At 38.7% G+C, this 22,409-nt stretch overlaps 1 protein-coding gene across 4 annotated transcripts in view; it reads right to left on the reverse strand.

Moving 5' to 3' along the window:
• Positions 1 to 22,409, reverse strand: part of SLC12A6 (solute carrier family 12 member 6) — an 89,118-nt gene that overhangs the window by 3,306 nt on the left and 63,403 nt on the right. For 3 of the 4 annotated variants that reach the window (XM_045450144.1, XM_045450143.1, XM_045450145.1), the window contains 19 exons: positions 21,334 to 21,388; positions 19,701 to 19,831; positions 18,769 to 19,010; positions 16,601 to 16,815; positions 15,640 to 15,798; positions 15,382 to 15,480; positions 15,054 to 15,111; positions 12,062 to 12,236; positions 11,457 to 11,575; positions 9,955 to 10,053; positions 8,163 to 8,282; positions 7,273 to 7,377; positions 6,679 to 6,847; positions 4,946 to 5,141; positions 3,782 to 3,951; positions 2,500 to 2,631; positions 1,795 to 1,902; positions 1,397 to 1,581; positions 872 to 1,005 (listed from right to left, as the gene is read on the reverse strand). In XM_045450144.1, the coding sequence (XP_045306100.1) occupies positions 872 to 1,005; positions 1,397 to 1,581; positions 1,795 to 1,902; positions 2,500 to 2,631; positions 3,782 to 3,951; positions 4,946 to 5,141; positions 6,679 to 6,847; positions 7,273 to 7,377; positions 8,163 to 8,282; positions 9,955 to 10,053; positions 11,457 to 11,575; positions 12,062 to 12,236; positions 15,054 to 15,111; positions 15,382 to 15,480; positions 15,640 to 15,798; positions 16,601 to 16,815; positions 18,769 to 19,010; positions 19,701 to 19,831; positions 21,334 to 21,388 (2,671 nt within the window). Of the gene's footprint in view, positions 1 to 871; positions 1,006 to 1,396; positions 1,582 to 1,794; positions 1,903 to 2,499; positions 2,632 to 3,781; positions 3,952 to 4,945; positions 5,142 to 6,678; positions 6,848 to 7,272; positions 7,378 to 8,162; positions 8,283 to 9,954; positions 10,054 to 11,456; positions 11,576 to 12,061; positions 12,237 to 15,053; positions 15,112 to 15,381; positions 15,481 to 15,639; positions 15,799 to 16,600; positions 16,816 to 18,768; positions 19,011 to 19,700; positions 19,832 to 21,333; positions 21,389 to 22,409 lie in introns of those variants that run through there. The other variant, XM_045450146.1, reaches the window with a different exon arrangement.

Consider the following 22,409-nt stretch of genomic DNA (forward strand, 5'->3'; position numbering starts at 1 on the left):
AATCTGGGTTTATCTGACTACAAACTTGCAAAATCAACATGCTTGTTTTACTTACTATATACTAAGAATTGGAGAGATCTGAACTCTGGAGTCCATTTAACCCTGTGAAATAATCCAGGAATCTAGTCCCTTTGCATATATAATACAAGATCTCTATTTGTTAGATTTTTTTCTAAACGTTACTTAAAAAAATGGAGGAAAACCACAAATAACATGTTCATACCACATAGCAAAATAAGCCAAAAAAGAAGAAACAGTCACAACAGGGCAGCTTAGAAGACTGCTAGAGAGAACCCAAGTAATTTCTAAGTGAAGCTGCTCAAGTCAGATTTTTCTGCCAATTCTTTTTTTCTTAATCTTTTTTTGCTTAGTGGTACTGGTGCAAATGGGCCAGTCTACACCATTGCCGTTCTGAAGGGGCTCCATGAAAACAATCCTGGGATGAGGGTCTGAGGAAAAACCCTTATCTCTTTTTTCCCCTTGAAGGAGGTTCCACTCCACTGCTTCTCCCCTAACTCCATCCACAGGAGCTTTGCAAAGTGGGTAGAGCTTGAAAAGGAGAAAGGATGTGGGTACTCTGTCTCTAGGACTGTCAGAAAGCGTTCTATACCATGAAATATTAGAAGTCATGATGCAAATTTACCACCTATAAAATCTTTTTAGGGTTCAGAGAGAACATATACACCCACCTCCCCAAAAGGAGATTACTGTCACTACTTTGTAAGAATCCTTGCCTAAGACTTTTAACAGCCTTCCCTCCTCAAGAGGGAAATGTGGGCACAGACAATGACTTTTAAGGTTACCTAGTGGTCTCATCTAAGAAACAGGCTAAGATTTTCCTTACTGATAACCCCACTCTTGGAAAGGATACAGTTTTCATCACCCTCAGGGTTTCGAGGTGGCCCTGGCATATTCAACAAAACAAGCTTTGCTTCATGGGACTTGTTAACTATAACCTCATTGAGTTTCACTGCTGTATGCATCCTCCTCACATTGGACTGGTCCCTGGGCAGGTGGAAGGGAGAAATAGAGGTGGTTAAGGCAAAGAGAAAGCTAGACATACAGTTAACTTTAAAAACCTTGAGATACAGAGCTTTTTTGCAATGACTATGAATAATGCAATGAACAAATGATTTCTTTATTTTAATATTCTGGCCTGGGTTTTCTCATTCGACGTTTGCTTGTTTTATGCTGGGAACAGAACATGGTGAGGAAGAAGGGTGGTTAGCTTGTGTACAATGTTAACTGGTAGCTGGTATGCACAGGGAAATAACAGAGATGGCTGGATTTGGTGTGGAATGAACAGACTTTATCCTGTGTATCCAGGCAAAGTCACATGTATGCCACTGACTGGGATACCATGTTATGTGAGAAGCTTGTGAGTTGGAAAACTTACGGACGCATGTTAAGCAGGTCCTGGAATCCTTCCATCGACTTGGCCTTTTGTCCCCGGGATGCCATGTACTTGTCTTTTGTCCAAGTCATGTGCACCTTCTCCTGATAGGTTTCTGTCTCTTCATCCTCATCAGAGCCAATGCTGGTCAATCGCAGCATTGAGTTCCGGTCTTTCACCAACTGTGCCTGAGGAGGGCCCAACACAGCTATGACCTCTATACCCAAATCTCTCTCATGCTTCAGCTTCAATTATTTTCAAACAATAATGTAGGGTTACAGTGGAAGAACTGATAAAGCGGGAAGGAAAGAATCTGTCATCCTAGGAGAACAATAGAGGATCATCCCTTTCAGTGACAGACTTCACAGGGCCAGGATTCAATGAATACAGGAAGGTCTCACCTCTCTGTCCCGCTCGGTTTTGGACAGTCGCATGTGCCGGAGCATCTGGGATCTCTGCTCCATCATCAGGGTGCGCTCATAAGTATAAGCTGAAATGTCACTGTCATGCTGCCACGGATCACACGCAGCATGGGCAATAAGCACAAAGGGGAAACAAGGATCAGCCATAGTTTTCTTTTCCACTCACTAAACCAGAGAAAGTATCACAACATCAACCTAAGTTTCACCCCTGTTTTGTCCAGGCACTGAGCTATGTAATTTTATGGACTGTAGATCAAATATAGAAGCCCTGAGAGTCTTCCATAAGCTAACCATTACATATGTTTCCAAAGCACAAACTCTACTTTAAAAAAATTTTCTTTTTACTGCCAGGTTATTAAAACAAAACAAAACAAAACAAAAAGCTATGTGTGACTTTACCACGCGTACATAAATTAAAATTTAAAAAAACCTGTATTAAGCAGACAAGAATCTGGCCAAAATACAAAGAATGTGTCACAACTAAGAAAGCAAAAATTAAAAACACCACCAAATACACATCACACACATAGTCACTTCTCTCGATCACTATATTAGGGGTTTGTTGGAACTAAGGGATTAATTCACATTTGCAGCTGAACAAGTTCCCAAACCAGAAAAAGCTCTAGGAAGACAGGGTAGGAAGTGGGGGAAGGGTGGTCTTTGTGATCTCAAACTCTTTCTCACCATCTCCACCACCTCCACCTCTGCCTCAATGCGCAGGTGATAGAGGAAGGTGGCCAGGTCCTTCTTCATCTGAATACTATTGTCTTCTAACTGGGCTACTGTGAAGATCCGTATGCTGCATTTTCGCCACACCTGAGAAATTACCATACAGAAATGGAAAGTGAGAGGCAAGAAGGCAAAAAAAAAAATTATTTCCTAAAACACAAGCCATTTTTTTAGACAACCTTGCTGTAGTATCAGGGTATTTGTTTCCAGTTTCTTACTTGCTAAATTATGGTACTGGGGCAAAAGCTTGACTAAGAAACACATTTAAAACATTTTAAAGAAGTTCTTAATTTCCTAACAAGAAAAAAACTGGCAAAAGATGATAATGATACCTTAAGAGGGTGCTGTATTCAGGTAGAATACTGATGGTACCACAGAGACTATAATAGCTAACTATTTTTTTTTAAGGTTTTTTTTTTTGAATGTTTGTTTATTTTTGAAGGGGAGAGAGAGAGAGAGAGAGAGAGCGCGAGCGAGCAGGGGAGGAGCAGACAGAAAGGGAGACACAGAATCCATAGTGGGCTCCAGGCTCTGAGCTGTTAGCATTGAGCCTGACACAGGGCTCGAAACTCCATGAGATCATGACCTGGGCCAAAGTTGGACGCTTAACCGACTGAACCACCCAGGCGCCCCTTACTATTTTTAATTTCAGTTTAATTAGTCTTACCAAAGGATGAGCATATATATAATGTTTATTTTTTTTATTTTTGAGAGAGAGAAAAAAAAGTGCAAGTGGGGGAAGGGCAGAGAGAGGGGGACAGAGGATCCAAAGCGGGCTCCGCACTGACAGCAGAGAGCCCCAGGTGGGTCCCCAACTCACAGTGAGATCGTGACCTAAGCCGAAGTTGGATGCTTAACTGCCTGAGCCACCCAGTCTCCCTGAGCATGTATATGAGATACACACACACCCATACACCTGTATGTAGGTTTCCAGTATTTGAGAGACTTTGGTATTTTTTTTTTTTTTAACAGATGTGTTCATTTGTTAATGTTTTTCCAGCGGCTCATATGGAACTTTATTAATTTGCTGAATTTCATGTGGAAATAAGTAGGTACCAACTACAAAACCATTTCTCATAAGGTTGAAACTGGGATCATGGGAAAGCTAAGAATAATCCCCAACTCTTCTGATCCTAAGCCCCAACACTATAGAATCAAAGAGGAAGGATCTGTCTAGTGAACCAGGACAAAACTTAATTAAGGGAGATAGACTTTTTTCAAAAAGTGTCTAAAATACCTTGTGCTGTTTAAGTAGGAATGGTAAGAGCATGAGCATCCCCCCATCATGCACAATCCACCATACATCAATGTTGCCCTCAGAAAACTGCTCCACGTTGCTGGGAAAGAAGGAGATGTTTTTAGCCACCAGCAGGGCCAGATGGGCAGCAGTTGTCACTCGAACTGTGCCTAGGGAGAAAACAGAATCAGGATCAACAGAGAGGCCTGCCTTGCTTCCCACCATGTCAGATTGTTTATTTATTTTGAGAGAGAGAGAGAGCAAGAGAGAGAGCACAGGGGAGGGGCAGAGAGAGAATCCTAAGCAGGCTTTGAGCTACCAGTGCAGAGCCTGACATGGGGCCTGATCTAATGAACTATGAGATCATGACCTGAGCCAAAATCAAGAGTCAGCTGCTTAACTGACTGAGCCACCCAAGTGCCCCAAGGATAATGCTTTTTTTTTAAATTTTTTAAAGTTTATTTATTTTGAGAGAGGGAGAGAGCATGAGTGGGGGAGGGGCAGAGAGAGAGGGAGAGAGAGAATCCCAAGCAGGCTCCACACTCTCAGCACAAAGCCCGACATGGGGCTTGATCCCACGAATCGTGAGATCATGACCTGAACCGCAACCAAGAGGTGGACACTTAACTGACTAAGCCAAGCAGGTGCCCTTACTTTTTTTTTTTTTTTACACTTCTTTAAGCAAGGTGTTCTGTTTACATAGTAGGTTATACCTCATCGAGCAACAACAATCATTGAGAAAAACCTGAATAACACAATTAGATTCAGAACCATGATTTATGTTACTAGATATATTCTGATCACTACATTTCTGGGGAGGAGGCAGGATATGTGAATTTTGGAGATTTTGATTAAAGACGATCCTTCCAATTCCTGTGAGAATGTCAATGATAGGAGATCGTAAGTGAAAATATGGCAATTTCAGTAATAACTCCCAACATAATACATGACAGAGATAAACAATTCATGAACATAAGGTAAAGGTGGAGGGGTGAGTAGAGTAAGGTTATTACTGTTAGCAGTCATTTAGGTGCCCTTATAATACTCTGCTTCAACAATGGCACAATCTCTACTTTAGGAGGCTATGGGGTGGGGTTAAGGTAACAGGGATATAGGTCTATCCCCTCTTTGGGCCCTCAGGATAAAATGAAAAGTGTTCTGTACCAATAAAAGTCTTCCAAGCTCGAGCATCTTCACTCTGGCGCCAGCCATTAGGCCATCCCATCACCACGGTGTTGTGCTTCATGCCCCCAAGGCCACATGACTGGATGAGGTGGGAAATGCCCTCTCTCAGCTTGGCCGCCACCACCAGCTGGCAGAACCCTTTCACCTTCTCTGCCTCCATTAGATGCTTTATGGTCTGGAAAACATAACCTCAACACTGAATTGCTTCACACTGAACGTTTTTATTTATTACTCTTCTCTTTATTATATTCTCCTCCTCTTTAACAAACTCTGCATAAGACCATATCTCCTACAGAAACGTCCAAAAAGTTAAAATTAATCCGATGGAATTTCATTATCCTTTGCCTTTTTCTCTAAGTGCTTACTACACATACTGCTGGTTGACTACAGGGAGTTTCTGCCTTTTCCTTCTCTGTAACATACAAGACAAATCAAGAACAGGGGTTTCACAAAGCGAATATTCAATACTCTTTCTTAACCGACTAGGGTGAGTGTAAACATGATCTCCTTCTTTCCTCAATTGCCGTGATACCCTGACTCATATTACTAGAAATTCAATCTGATGATTCAGTTTCACTTAAGAATTTTGTTTTCTTTTCAGGTATGTTTTCTTTTTGGTTTCTCCTATTTCTGTATCTTTTTTGATATTTTAAAAATGATTATTGATGACACTTGTCTTTGCTTTACTATTATTTATTCAGGCCAATTTGGAGATAATATTTCATTTACTTTTACTCTGCTCTCCTGGTGGAAAGGTGAAGGGAATAATGGTGCAGAAAGAAGAAATGATTTTCCCAAAGGCACAGATTACATCAGTGGTGTAGCTAGGGTAATATAAGCAAGGTCTCTTGATTTCCAATCCTGTGCTTTTTATTTATATTTATCATCCTGCACTAATGCTTCCTCATTATTTCTAGTTTTTAGGGTTTCAAAGTATTCCAAAATGCAACCCAGTAAAATTTTTGAAATGTAATTGAACATCTGTCCGAACAACAGGGTTGGTTCTATCAATTATAATAAGCATTAGAGTGAAAACTGCTTTCTTCTTTAAGGAGAGCTTATACTTGGCAAGTTAACCAGAAGTAAAGCAAAGGAATCTTGCTCACAATACCATGTAGACTGCTAAGGAGGAAAAAAAGTTGTTTACCACTCTTCGTTGTCACCAGATTGAGCAGAACCATCTCCACAGTTCAAGGGACAGACTTATTTAAAGGACCTCTCTGAGGCCTGACTCAACCAATGTTTGGAAATAGTGCTCAGCCTTAATAACCTTAAGAGTTTAGTAGTGCTTTTTATTTTTATTTATTTATTTTTAAATGTTTGTTTATTTTGAAGGGGGGAGGGGCAGAGAGAGAGAGAGAGAGAGAGGGAGAGAGAGAGAATCCTAAGCAGGCTCCATGCTGTCGGCACAGAGCCCGATGATCTCATGAACCCTGAGATCACGACCTGAGCCAAAATCAAGAGCTGGATGCTTAACTGACTGAACCACCAGGTGTCCCAGTAGTGCTCTCTAAATGGAAAGAATAAATTACCGTTTTCTGGTTCATCTTATTATTTGGGAGAATATGATTGTTCGAAAGCAAGCACCAAGAAGGAAACAACCTGGATCACTCAGGAAAGGGATTAATTTAGAAATACAACATCTTATAACTTTACATCACAAAACCATAAGCTACATTCCACTAAGTCAGTAGGCCTTGACTCTTTCTTACCTGCTCAGCAGCTAGAGCTTCCCCGTAGTTCTCCAGGAAGTTCCCCACGATAACAGAGCCCACAATAGTGAGGCCCTTTCCTGCTTTAAGCTGTGAAGCAAAGGTGAGGAGGCGAGGATGCTTGACGTGTAAGTCTTCATCTAGTTTCAGCAATACAAGCAACTGAGGCCTGTAAAGAGGTTGGCAGGAGGGGTGGGGTGGGGAAGGAGAAAAGACTTTCGGTTTGGGGAACAGAATGAGGATTCTAGCATTTACTTGAGGAGATCTGGATAAAACATGTAACTGGGCAGAAGGGAGAGATTAAAGGAAAGGAAAGGACAGGATGAGGGTATAGTGATTTTGAATCCTGTATCACTGCAGTATCACTGCAGATTGATCAATCTGCAACAAACAATAAAAATGGTAGAAGTCTAGATCAGACATCACAAGAAGAAAAGGGAATCAAGATGAAGGATTTGGAATTGTTCAAAACAGATATGTTACACCAGTTCTTTGAGCCGCCTCAATTCCTTATCCTGTCATCCTGAAGCACACGGTTGGGTGTGTTAACCATGTGCCAAACACCACACCACTAGGCTCTGTTGATTTCTTTACCTCCAGTTTTTAGTGTGTGGAGGTCCTTCCTCCAGCCGAAGCAAAGCAAATCGGGCTGCACTGAGGGACAGCCCACGGATTCCATCACCCCATTCTTTCTCCGCTCTGGGAGAAAAAAAGAAAAGAGTAGAGACAGATTTAAACTACAGGAAGTACAATTTCAAAACATAAAGTTTATTTTTTCTTTATCTAAAAGTAACATATGCACAAGACAGAAAATTAAAACTCATATTAACTAAATGCTCTTTATTAACATAATGAACCCGCTATAAGCAGATCCGCACTGCCCTTCAGTGATGGACTGCACTGCACAATAAATAGTTCAAAATAAAGGCTGGAAGGATCACTCATTTGTTCTTCTATGTACCTGTTAAAAGCAATAATGTAAAATAGCAATTTGGAGAATAAAATGACTGCAGACCCAAAGTTCAATTTACTCTGAAAATAATGGAGAGAAAGTGAAACTCAATGTAATCTTCTGAACCAGAGTGTAATTTACTCCTAATTTTTGGAAACTGTTACTGAAGTCTTAGTTGTTACAGTTTTTCAGAATTAACTTCTTTTTCATTTCAAAAACAATACCTTGACTGAGGCGATAAGCAAAAATATTTATATTTGTGTTATACTTTCATACTTATCATTATTATTTCGACATGTCCTTTTAGTTATTTTTTTTCGCTGATCTGTTCATATTTTCTCAATAGGTTCCCTTTGTTGTATCTGTAAGCTTGTGTCTTGTAAGACGGGTAGGAGAGTCGGGGATACAAAATTTAGTTACAGATGAATGAGGTTATCTGGATCCTTAATGCAATTTCCATTGGGCTGGCTCTAACCAAACTAGTTGGTGTGGATACTTTTATCAGTAATCAAGGTCACATCCACAAACTCACCCTTGGTACTCGATGTACTTGTAGATCATACCAGCTATCACCATAGCTACAATAGCGTAATACCAGGAAGAAATGAACATCAGAGCCAGACAGATACTCATTCCCATGAAAGAGAGGGCCCTAGAAAATTAAAAACAAAAACACAAACGAAAAAAGTGCTTTCCTAAGCAACTAAAAAAGAAGCCTATGCTAGAGGTGCTTCTCAAACTGGTGAGAAATTGTTATTAATTTTTTAATTCTAATATATTGCAGAGTGAACTTTTGTAAAATGTAATAAAAAGGATTTGTTAGAAAAATTACCATATGCCTGGATGCTATGACAATGTCAAATTGCTATAAAAGTTTCTAAATGATTTTTCTTAATTTTTATAGTTGTTTTATCGTGGCCTGCGCTGAGGCCCAAACCATCCTTTGTGCTGATGTGTCCCATTGCTGGAAAAGCAGATAAATAACCATGATTCAACAAAAGTTATCTGTAGTTGTGAGGATAATTAATACCTACTAGGTGAAACAGGGATGGGGCATATAGTCAGAATTATTAACGTGATGATCTCTAAAAAAAGTATTTCATGTAGATATTGATCTTTACCTTATGAATGTTTATTAGCATACGTGTAGAACCCACTGAAGGAAAGCTGGTGTTAGTTTTCTTACTTTACATAAGAGAAACATGGCAGAGAATGATAAAATGCTTGTTTTAAGCAAATAGATTAGGTGAACAATCATGTTTATTGCAGTTCTTCTGTGTATAGAATGAACTTCTTAGCTCTATGATGAATCTCAGAGAATGAGCAGGAGAGCTCAATCTGGAAAGATTAGGCTCCAGTAAAAACAGGATAAAGAGAAAACAAAAGCAAAATAGTAACACAAAAAAGTTCACAGTGAACTTTTGATTAAGGTTAAAGCTAGAAATTGGATTAGGGGCGATAAAATCAGTGAGGATCTAATTTTCTGCCAGATAAAGGTCACATTACTGCTCATCACTGGTAAGTAAAGCCAGGAAAGGGTCAAAGAAAAAGCAAAGAGGAATGTAGCAACAGGTCCATATGGGACCTATTAGAGAAACTTTAGCCATGACAGAAAAGAAATGAGGAAGAGATGGGATGGCAGCGAAAAGCGTAATGACTCCTTTAGGACTGAGGAAGATGCCAACACAGCAGCAGCGGCTGTAGTGACGTTTCCACTGAGAGTTTCACCACGTAGCAGGCACTGTGCTGAGCACTTCAGATCATCTCAAAGCAACCCTGTGGGATACGTAATACTATCAGTCCCATTCTACAAATGAATAAACTTGAATTCTGTGTGGTTATGTGCTTTGTTAAAAGTTACAAAGCTATGAAACAGTAGAGCTGACATTAAGCTAAGGTCATCTGACGCTATAGCTCGTGCTCTTACCTGCTAAATGAAACTGTCAAAAGAGAGTTCGAGAATGAAAATGGATGACAGTATGAGAATAAAGATAGAAAGGGATGAAGTCCAGTGCTTAGCTAAGAGGTAAACAGAAAACAGATCTGCAAAGGGTAGGTTGGTTTAACCTGAAGAATGCAGCAGGCTGGAAATATTTATTTCATAGTTTTGATCTTTATCCTCAAGTGGGTGTTAGAAGTTATAAAGTGACCTATGAAGAAAACATGGTAGGATGATGGAAATTCAGGTAAGCACTGCAAGTCGCAACAGTATGGAATGGCTGACCAAGAAAAATTATACTGACAACCCAGAATCTCCTAGTTTCCTAGTTCAATGATGGGTTCTCTCCAAATGTGGGAAAGAAGAAGAAAAAGAGCAGACTTACCAGTGGTAGTAGCGAAACCGGGGTCTCCAGTTGGGTGTTCGAAGTAATGTTTGCAAGGCACATGCCAAGTTCACAAAGAGGTAACACATGAGGAAAAACCTGGCAGATTAAACAAAGTAAGAGGCATGAATATTACTGTAAAATGATTCTTCAAGGGTTATTTTATTTTTTTGAGTTTATTTATTAATTTTTGAGAGAGAGAGGGAGACAAGAGAATCCCAAGAAGGCTCCATGCTGTCAGCATGAAGCTCAATGTGGGGCTGGAACCTAGGAACTGTGAGATCAGACCCTAAGCCAAAACCAAGAGTCAGATGCTCAACTGACTAAGTCACCGGGCATTATTTTAAATGGAGACCTTTGTTGTATTTAAGCCTCTGTTCTAGCCCACTAGCCCCTGATTAAGACTAGGATGTAGAGAAACTTAAACTTCTCCCCACAAACTTGCTCATTTTCCTGTGTTCTCCTTCAGTGAAGACACAACCACTCTTTACCCAGTTGTTCCTGGAAAAATCCCAGTGTCCTCTTTGTTACGCATCCTTGTTCCAAACTGACTTATCAAGTCCTGTGGAGTCTACCTATTTACACATTTCTAAACCTTTTCCCTCCTTCCCATCTCTATTACTATCATCTTTGTTCAGGCTATCATTTATTCCTTGCTGGATTAGTTAAATAAGCTTCCAGCTAGCATTCATTCCCAGCTCAATTTTAGCCTCCTTCACACTTATCTTTTATACCAAATTGATCATTCTAAACCATAAATATGGCCATTCTCTTCTCAAAGGATCATTCCCTCCCTCCAGGTAAAAGTTCTGGGTCTTTTGTGACCTGGCTCTACCTACTTCTCTGCTCAGCTAGCTCACAACAGGCACCCTCCATTCTATTAAGCCAAACTACTTTCAATCCTCAGATGTGCTACATTATCTCATTCCTCAGTTCCTTCACACACATTCCATGCCTGGGACATCTCAGTATTCAGTTGCTGAGTTAATCACCAGTCCTCCTTCAAGATGCAAGTAGTAAACCTTTCTTGAGTCTCAGTCCATTTAGGTGCCTCCCTTTAGAGTTCTTATGACGCTGTTCACCTTTACCACAGTTCTCATCACACTGTACAAAGATCACTGGTCTCTTTATCTATCATCAGTTTCTTAGGATTGTGTCATTCACCTCTGTATTCCTACCATGCTGCCCAGTGCCAGGTAGGGATTAAGTCAACACTAAGTCCCAGCTAAAGGATCCAACCTAACAGTAGCAGTAAAAACTACAACTAGTTGATGATGAATCACAAAGGAAGGAAAAGAACTTTTCAAGTTATACAGGTAGGAAGAAACCATGACAATTTATAAAAGCCTTACACGAAACTTCTTAGCAATATATACTATTTAGGTGAAATTATACCAGTACTTGGCTCACTCTTTTACCACAACTGTTATACACCTGATGGAAATCAACATGTATTATGTATCATTTAAGCAAGAAAAAGTGAAGAGAGGAACTAGTCTTACATAGAAAGAATTGGGGCCACAAGATCCAGGGAGGCGATAAGGATTCCCAGCTCTGCAATGGCGGCAGTTAGAAGTAAAGCCCAGGTAGGTTCCCCATTGGCTTTGCTGTGACCAAAAACCTGTACAGAGAAGGGAAATATCAGACACAGGAATGTGGGAGGTGTTTGAGTCAATGCTCCCTGATTCCTCCATGTTACAGTTTCAGATATATGAAAGATGATGGTGTTAATGACTGTTGATATTTCGGGGTGCCTGGGTGGCTCAGTCGGTTGAGCATCCTACTGTGGCTTGCTGCTGTCAGCACGCAGAGCCTGATTTGGATCCTCTGTTCCCCCCTCCCCTCTCCCTGTCCCTCTCCTGCTTACGCTCTCTCTCTCAAAAAAAACAAAAAACAAAAACCCCAAACCCAAACTCCAACTGTGATATTTTTAAAAATACCTTTACCCACTCACATATAAACTCATCCCTCATAGAGATTTAGAGTGTTTTGTACTAAAAACCCAGGTCTTCGTATTATATGCTCTAATAATTCGTAAGCATATGAAGATGACAGTTTCTCATAAAATCTGAGAAAAAAAGAAGAGGGCATGGGAAAGATCACTCACCCTCAGAAAGGGTATGATGTTATCCTTGGCTATAGCCTGGAGCAACCTTGGTGCACCTGTGAGACTCTGAAGTCCAGCCCCACATGTGGAGAAGAAGGAGCCAATAACAATCACCCATGGGGATGGCCAAGATAAGGTACCCACCACCAGATTACCTTTCACAGCATCCCCAAACCTGGGAGAGAAATAAGAGTGGGGAAATTTAACTGGGAAGTAACTACAGACTGAAAGCCTAGAAAAGTATCACCCAATTTTTTTCTATTTATAATTTTTAGAGAACTGAATGGAGATAGACATGAAAATTAAGAAATGTAAAGGTGGGTAGATTTGATCAAAAGGCTAATTATTAACCTATATTAAGAAAATAACCTGAAGAGCCAGAAAATAAGCTAAGCTTCAATTATAGCTTTTCCCTTCAAAATATCAAAATATCTGCTCTTTGCAGAAAAGTTGGAAAAATACAAAAAATAAAAAGCAGGGAGGAAATCCATCATGATAACATAACTGGTAATATTTAGCACACTTTGTACATTGTAGTCTCTTTACTATATTTTTTAAGATATAGAGGAGATCACACTATACCTATAATTCCATATTCTTTTTAAACTTACATTTTCCTATGTCATGAAAAGCTCTTTATGAATGAAAATCTTAGTGGTTTTAATAATATTGCATCATAATTTACACAGTCCATTCCTCTAGTGGTTATTTTGTATTATAGAAAATACTGTGATTAACATCTTTGTGCACATATCTACATTCGCACTTCAGGTTTTTTTTCCTTATGGCAGATTTCTAAGAGGTAGTCATCGCAATAAAAAGGATGAAATCGCATTTCAATATCTTAAAATATTTCAAAATCACTATCTAACTGCTTTCCAGAAAGGTTATAATAAATTTTATTCCCACTGGAAGTATATGAAGGTTTAAGTTTTATAGCATGTATCTATTTCACACCAGCCTTATATTAAAATTTTAAAAGTCAATGCTAATTTGATGGGTGAAACATGGCATCTCATCTGTTTATTTTTGGTTTCAACCATTTTTATTAAGAATCACACACAAAAAGTAATGTGCAAAAAACAAATGTACATTTCAATAAATTTTCACAAACCATCTATGTAGCTACTATCTAGTCAAGAAATAGAAAACTGCCAGAACCCCAGTCTCTCTTATGCCCACTTGCTATCACTAGCCCTTCCCCCATCACTATCCTGTTAATACTATGTAGTTTTACCTGTTTTTAAACTTTAAATAAATGAAACACAATATATGTGTTTTGTGCTTGGTTTCTTTCACTTAACTTTCTGAAATTCATCCTTTTGTGTGGGTGAATATATAGCTGTGGCTTATTTATTTTCATTGCTCTGATTTCCCATTGCATGAATACATAACTTATCCATTCTACTACTGATGACATGTGAACTATATCCAGATTTTGACTATTAGTAACAATACTGCTGTGAGAATTCTTGTGCATGATTCTTAACGCACATGTGCATGAATTTCTGTTGGATCTACCTAGCAGTGGAAGTGCCAGGTCATAAGGTACATGCATGTTCAACTTTAGGAGACAATGACCAACAGTTTTCCAAAGTGGTATTCCAGCTTATACTTTCAATACTTTTTATATTATGGTGTAATTTACCAAACCTCTACGAACCCATATATTTTCAGCGACAATAGTATAGTAATAGTAAACTGTGCTACTTATTTTTGTCAGCAATATGTATATATTGGACAGGACTGGGGTTCCTGTCCTAAAAGAACTCAATCTAGTCAGGGAGAGTGATATGAAAAGCTACAATACATATATATGGTAAGTGTAATACTGTAGTGGCTAAACAAGGAGGGGAGTGGGTATGTCTGCTGGGTAAGTATGGGAAAGCTTCACAGGACAGAAGACATTTAGTCTAGTCTTCAAGGATTCATGTGGCTGCCAGGCGGGAGTTACCCATTCTAAGCAAAGGAAACTGCACAGACAAATGTGTGGCTGGATGGGAATCTGAAACAAGGCATATTTAACTTCAAGTTATGGCTAGAGCACGTGGACTTTATGAGGGAATGATGGGAGATGACATGAGAAAAAGGTAAACAGGGCCGGACTGAAGTAATGGGCTTGGCAGGCTGTGAAGCAGGAAGGTTTGTATGATCTCATTTTGTGTTGTAGAAAAATCATTCTGGTGGCAGCATGAAAGAAGGATTAGAAGGTGATAAAACTGAAAGAGAGGTAATTACAATAATCCAGGAAAAAGATCCTGAAGGTCTGTGCAAAGGGATGGGGATAAAGAGCGAAAAGGAGATCTATTAAGATGAAAGGTGGAATTCACAGGGCTTAGAAACCAACTGGATGAGGGAACTGGGGAAAGTCTAGGATGGCACCTACATTTCTGTTTTGAGAAAGGGTGAATGGTTAGGCTTGTAATTCCTCCAGACGGGGAAAATGGGAAGAGATCTAGCAGATTTTAGGGGAAAGATTTTTCTAAGAATCTCTTACAAAAACTTGTTTTTTGCTCATAGGAGTGAGGGAAGGAAAAACACCCAGCAGCCTTCATGAACGAAATGAAGAAAATTCCAAGATTTTATTTAGAATGCTAAACAGACACATACTTATATCTCATAGAAGAGATGCTAGAAAGAGATGCTAGAGACACTTCAAAGTTTTTGTTTTGTTTGTTTTTTTAACGTGCTTTCCTCTACTTTTGGTCTTAGTTTTCCAACAGCTTTTAATGTACTACAGACAAGCCCTTGTTATTCAGACAAATTCACTACTTCATGAAAGAGCTATATTCATGGCATCTCACTTATTTATAACAATGTAACTAGTACTTATTATTTACTAACCTTTTTGGGAACTATATACATATATTTTCTGATTGTTAGTCACGATATAAACCTCAGGTTAGGTTTTGAGTTTATGACCATCTTGGGGCAGTGATCTGATATACTGGAAGACAGACACACAAATATTACAAAGAAATCAACTACTCACTTGTCTCTGAGAACAACACCTTCAATACAGGCACCAAAAAGGACAACATTGCTTAAATCTACCATACTGAGAGTCAAGGAAACTGACCGCTAACCCTCTGAAATAGTAAGCAGACACATAGGATATTTCTTCTATCAGTAAAATTAGTTGGTAGATTCACTATTGTAAATTTTTCCTTGAATTTTAGAGATGCGGTGGGTAGATTATCTAGTGAGAAGTGAGCTGATAGAAAGCAGACATCTTTATTACTAGGATAAAAATATTGATGGCCCTCATTCCACAGATGTGCCTATGACTAAAACTCAAATTGGATTCATGACAAGGATACAGACAAAGGAGGTGGTCAGGATGGCGAGGATAGTGCCAATGGGAATAGACTTTTGAGCATCTTTCAGATCTCCAGATCTGTTTGATCCAGCCATGATACCTTTAGAGAAGGAAAAAAGAACAAGTTAATTTCTTAGTTCCTGGACACTTTGATATTCATACTGATACCAAAGACTGGTATCTGAGAAGCGTGTGTCTTAAGAAAAATCACTCTCTGGGTCTGATAACTTCTAAAATAGATAACAGCCCTTCTGCTTACCTGTGACAGAAGGAAAGAAGATCCCCACCAGAAGGGTAAAAGAGGTGGTGATGTCAACAAGGACATACTCATGGTTTAAGCTGCCCAAGACATCAGAAGATTTGGCTGAGGGCTTTTCAATGATCTCTCCCTTTGGTAGGTAGTTACTCCAAAGATTCTCTGTAGAGGGAAGAAAAAGGTATATAAGCAACAGAAGTATGGAAAGAAGGTAATTCATTTTCTACCTAAACAACATTCTAAATCAGATTCCTCATTTCTAGTGTTTGAAGGTATGTTTGTTTCTACATGAACACATGTATATATTACATAATAAAGCACAAATAAAAACCTAATGCTCTTTCTCAAATGGTTCAAATGTAATTTGACAAAAGGCTTTGGTACATACAAATACAGTTAAATTTACAAATGCAAATTAGTAAAAGTTAATCAGACTGAAGATGGGTGCCCCGCAAAGCCTATTTTCTAAAAATTAGTAATCAATGCTATTTCTAACACCTTAGTGTAAACCTGCTTACATGCAAAGAAATTGTGGACCAAACATTTAAGACAGAAGTCACTTAAGCAAAGAGCTTCAGAAATCGGGCTGAGTTAGGAAAACACACATGTGCATGTGGGGGCACTGAAATAGTTCCATTCTAGCTGTCACTGTGGGAAGAACATTGGCAACTTTACAGTAACACAGAATATTTTATTACTTTATCCCAGTTCAAAAAGCGATTGGCTTAGCTCTGCTCTCTAAAGGTGGGAAATTTTAACAGAAAACACCGCAAGGAGTCCTGAAAAAGGAGAAGTTCACTAACAGAAAAGCAGAAAGAAGCTGAATTAGGAGCTGTGGCTGAGCTTAAGCAGGGAAGTGATACAATGGCAGCGAGGCGTCATGGACAATATAAGAGTCTAAGATTGAAAGGCCCGCTTTCCTCAGAAACAAATAAAAAACTTGTTCAAATACCTCCTAACTTACCTGTAATGACACCACTAGCCAATCCAGGAATGCCCTGGATTGAAGTGACATTATTGTGAACAAAGTATTCATCACAGGTGGCATTGAAAAACTGACTTGAGTTACAGAAGAAGCCCCATAACCTTGATGGTACTGTCATGTTGTTAATTTCCTTGGTCTTAGAGCAAATATCAATGTGTCTTGATGAAAGGGTGCGGTTACCCAGCATGCAGACCCTAAGTGAAAAGAGAGAGAAAGATGAAGCAAGGGGGCAAAAACGTTTAAGAAAAGAAGATAGGTTAGAAATAGGTTAGTAAATTAGATTAGCAAAGTTAAAAAAAAAACAAAACAAAAAAAAACCACCTCATCTCTAAGAGCTTTTACTGTCATGGATGGGAAAAGAACTAACATTTATTGACTCATTCTGTAAATGGGGATTTAAATTTTCTGCAATTTAATCCTCACAGCCGTCTCACAAAATATGCATGAGTATTTCCATGTTGTGGATGGAGGAACTGAAGTTTAGGGAGATAAAGCAGTCTACTCGAGTGGTAGTGACAGAATTCAAATATAAAAACTATCTGAAGACACAGTACTTACTCATCTTCCAAATTTTCTAGGTTATTAACCAATTGTTAGGCCTAAAAGAATCCCAGAGTCCTTTTGTTCTTCTGACAAAAAAAATTTTCCCCTATTTTTTTGGCCTAGAAAAGCCTTATGTTCCTAAAAACCCCTTTGAAAATGTTCTGCTAAAGGTCAAACTTTCTGGCTACCGTTTTGAGAAAAACAGCTTGGCTGAAATAGAAGGCACATCCCACTATGGCCTAAGAGAAAACTATTTTTGAACGTAAGCCTAGACCCAGTGGGAGTGAGGGTATTTAAGGATATTACAAATAATAACTGCTGATTTTATTTTTTTCTTTAACCCGGAGCTATAAATATGAACAAAAGAACAATACACCCACAGTTAAAGTAACTCTCAAGAGGAACAAAGCAACTTTTCAAATCTGCAAAATGACAGCATACATGCATAATGAGCCATGTACCCATTACTCAGCTTCGATAACTCAACACTGCACAGTCTGGTTTAGTGTTCCTCTAGGGAATTCTGTCTTGTTTTGCTGGAATATTTTAAAGAAAATACCACACATCGTGACCTTTTACCCACCAAAAGAGAGAAGAATCAAAGAAGAACTTAAGGCAAAGTGGAATTTCTCAAGTGAAGACATCCAGTAGCCTTCAGTACTTTTGGCTAGTTGTAGCCCATAAATGAGCAGACTAAAAACTGATGATGGAATTTATCACTGACATCATTTAGCATAGTAGAAGAAATACTGCACCAGGAGTTAGGAAATCAAAGTGTTCATGTTTGTGCTCTGCCATTAACTAACTTTTGGGCAAGCCATTTAATCTCTATGGATCTGTCTTTTCATCTTGAAAAAACTATTTTTCTGTAATCAGGTTTAATGAACATAGGACTGATAAGTTTGATACCTAATAATCCAGATGCTTCTTAAAGACAATCTCTGTAGCAAGATTACAAACACTCAGTGCTGGTTAGTCCCTATGCCACTAGTCAAACAGAGAACAGGTGACCTGGGAGTCACCTATCTGTACAAATCCACTGCTACTTCAAAAAATATACTTTAATGTACTTGTACTACTTATGGTAAGGAATACAATTTCTCTAGAGAGATATATATGCAAATGTGACATGTATTCCTCTTTATTTTATAAGTAGAAAGTCTGCTATGATATTAACAGCAAAATAAAAAGGGTAATTACAAATATTTAAATAGGAGCTAAGGTTTCTTTGACTCTCTTGATATTTCATTAATAACAGGAATCCAACTTTTGAATACTTTACAAAGCTTGCCGGTAATAACTATATTATTTGTAAAGCTCTTCATGAATAGTTTAAGCAAGCACAACCATTATAAGGAAGTTTTAAAACAAAACTCAGTATCTACATCCAAATGATGGTTACAGCTGCCAGTTCTATGCCTGGGACATAAGGAAGAGGATTGACGTGACATAGTTTGCGGGGAGGCTTCCTGCCTAGATGCTAACTGAGCTTATCCACAAGTGAAATCTCAGGGACACTGTGAAATTGTACTTGAAGTGGTCACATCACCAGATATTGTCAATGACTACCCAGTAATGATGGCCGGTAAGAGGCAGACACGTACGGGAAGTGTGGAGGGGCAAAAGAAGACTTGATGGCTCCAGCATAGATGGCCAAGATGGACACAATGACACAGGCCAGGAAAAGTGAGGCAAACTTGTTCACATAGCGCACACCGATGAATACCACCAATACCATGAGAACCAAGAACGCGGTGCCATAGACACGCATGTTATTTAGCATGGCTGCTGATTCCTTGAGTGCATCATCGCTACGAAAGATGGCAGCTCGGGGGACAATATATACCTGTTAAGTGAAAGAAGTAGAAAATGAGGTCATTTTATAGTCATCAAGTAAAAGGGCTACTGTAATTTGCATTTATTTTCACAAAGTAAAGAAAAGCTAAGATAGAAAATGACTGGAGACTTAACCTATTCCTGCAAAAACTGGATAGCATTGATCTTTTTTTTTTTTTTTTAAGGCTACATGTTGTTCTGAATATCTGCATTTCCCAAAGGAAACAGCAAAGAATGCATTAATAATTTATTCAAAGGGTTATGTAAAATAATTATAATGATTACCTTAAGTCCTACCTTATTATTCCTACTTACCTATCATTTTAAACAGTAAAAAATAATAATAATAATAATAATCCAGTGAATAAAGAAATGAAAAACATTTTATTTTTGGGGGATAAAGATATGACAAAAGATAAACTTTACTTTTTCCCTGTTAGTGTGTCTTGCCTCACGACTTCCACTTCTTGGTGAGGTGGGTAGGGTGTTAGTAAACGGGTGGAAGGGAAGCAGTAGGCAGGCAGTGGATACTTTCAACCATTCTGACTTACACTCACAACAGGAAGTCAATGACAAGTTAACAGTGAATCACTTGTTTGATTCTACAGCGGATCTCTCAGAAGTTTTGCTATCAAACAACAAAATAAATCCAAATCTCTATCTTTTCTACACTGTAGACCACAATTAAGCCATTACTCACCAGAAAAATTTCAATGGCACCAAGGATATACATGGCTGCTGCAAATGTGGTACCAAGATAAAAGCAGAGGCCAACAGCCCCACCAAACTCTGGGCCCAGGGCCCGGGAAATCATAAAGTATGAGCCTCCAGCTAAAAGACAAAACAGAATGTAAGCAGGATAAAGAAAGTACACCGGTAAGAAGAATGTAAACAACGTCATAAATAAGAATAAATGCTTCAAGCTTTTGAAAACTCTCAATGTTTTGATAAAAAGTATATTTGCTAACGGGAAATAAAGGATAAAACCTTTCTAATATACTGCATAGCTAATGCTCCACACCAACTAGTTCAACTTGTCAGTATTACTTAGATAAATATCAAGGAATATTTACTACAGGCATGAGACAGCCCCATAATATATATCCTAACTAAAAGAATATAGGAATGTGATACAAATTAAGACTTCTAGCTTAGAACATGATGAGATTTTTTTCCTTTTTATTTTAATTGAAGTATGGTTGACTTTAATAAATGGTATAGTACAACATCATAGTGGTTCGACAATTCTGTACATTAAGCACACCATAGTAAGCACAGTTACTATCTGTCACCATACAATGTTACTGCAATATTATCGAGTGTATTCCCTATGCTGTATTTTTCATCCCCATGACTTATTTATTTTATAACCGGAAGTCTGTAATTCTTATTCCCTCCCTCTCACTTATTTTGCTCATGCCTTTACTCTTCTTTTCCTGGACAACCACTAGTTTGTTCTTTGTATTTATGAGTCTCTGTTTTTGTTTGTTTATTTATTTATTTGGATTCCACATATAAGTAAAATCATATGGCATTGGTCTTTCTCGGACTTATTTCATTTGCATGAGTGGATCTCTAGGTCCACCTGTGTTGTTGCAAATGGCAAGATTTCATTCTTTTTTTAATTTTTTTTTTTTTTCTCAACGTTTATTTATTTTTGGGACAGAGAGAGACAGAGCATGAACGGGGGAGGGGCAGAGAGAGAGGGAGACACAGAATCGGAAACAGGCTCCAGGCTCTGAGCCATCAGCCCAGAGCCCGACGCGGGGCTCGAACTCACGGACGGCGAGATCGTGACCTGGCTGAAGTCGGACGCTTAACCGACTGCGCCACCCAGGCGCCCCAAGATTTCATTCTTTTTGATGGAAGAGTAATATTCTATTTTGTGTGTATGTGTCCACAACTTCTGTATTCATTCATCTATTGATGAACACTTAGGTTGCTTCCATATCTTGGTTATTGTAAATAATACAGCAATATACATAAGGGCACCTAGATCTTTTTGATCTAGTGTTTTCATTTTCTTTGGGTAAATACCCAGAAATGAAATTACTGGATTATATGGTATTTCTACTTTTAATTTTTTGAAGAACTTCCATACTGTTTTCCAAAGTGGCTGGATCAGATTCTATTCCCACCAACAGTGAGTGAGGTTCCCCTAGTTTAGGACATAAAGACACTTAAAGAATGTATTCTAAAGTCAAAGAGTGTGAATGCCTATGACCAACAGACTAAATAGTATTCTGTTCCTTGGAAGTTTGCACCTCTGGCTTCACAGCATAAACATACAGTAATTGTTGACAATCCCTGAAATGCAATCTTAGCCAACTGACCTGGCACCACTCCATTAGTGGCAATGGCACTCATGGAGATAGCAGTCAACATTGTCTGTAAAGGAAGTGAAAGGAGAAGACTGTTACTGTTACAAAGATGACATTTCTGTACTATCTTCCCATCTGTGGAATTCAGAGCACTGTTTGAATAATTAACTCTACATACTTTATGGACAGAGTTGGATGTCATACCTAATAGCATGGAAATATGATGTGGTTCAACTCATTGCACTAGTCAAATTACTATCATCTTGAGTATTCTGTTAAAATGGTTCTATGTCATAATCAGTAGGTTAGGGGCTAGTAGAAACCCCTGATCTCACCCTGGTCTCCTAGTTAACTTGGAAAACAGACTGGAAACTGACTAAGGACTAGATATTACAAGAACAATATTCAGTAAGGAAGGGAACCACTGAAGACTTCTGAACTAATAAAAACTATATTTTGAAAACATTGCCTGGGAGCAACAGAGTATAGAATGGACTGCAGACAGGGAGCAGATGAAGACAGAGTGACTTGTTAATAGGCTATTACAGTTCAGTGAAAAAACAGGAATATAAAGGAAGGGTTGTAGGTAAGAGATTTCAGAGGGAGACTTGATTGACACTGGTAGCTGATTAGATGTGAGAGGTAACTAAGGAGCCAAACATGACCTTGAAGTTTTAAGACTAAGAAAACAAAAAGGGGCGGGGGGGGGGAGAAGGTAGTACTGTTAATTTTAATTTATTAATGATAGGAACTATCTCTGCTTATCCTGCTTTGTATGTACTCAGTGAGCCTAACGCACAAGGAGGGTATAATAATGATAGTAATGAAAGAGGTCAGCAGGTAACAGAACAAAAAAATACATTTTTTTATAATAATCAACTTATAATGCATAAGAGGAGTTTAAATTCAAGGAAGATCAGAATGTTCTCAGTACAGTGGGGAGAGGACCTGGAAAACACACCTGAATTTCTAGGGAAGGGAGAACAGATGAGACTTGAAAACAAAACAAACGCCCCTCACCCTAAACAACAATCCATTTTGTTCCTCCATACTATACTGGAGTAGTGCGGCATCATTTTCTATCATAA

The sequence above is a fragment of the Leopardus geoffroyi genome, chromosome B3, assembly GCF_018350155.1.
Source record: "Leopardus geoffroyi isolate Oge1 chromosome B3, O.geoffroyi_Oge1_pat1.0, whole genome shotgun sequence".
In the NCBI taxonomy this organism is placed as follows: Eukaryota; Metazoa; Chordata; class Mammalia; order Carnivora; family Felidae; genus Leopardus; species Leopardus geoffroyi.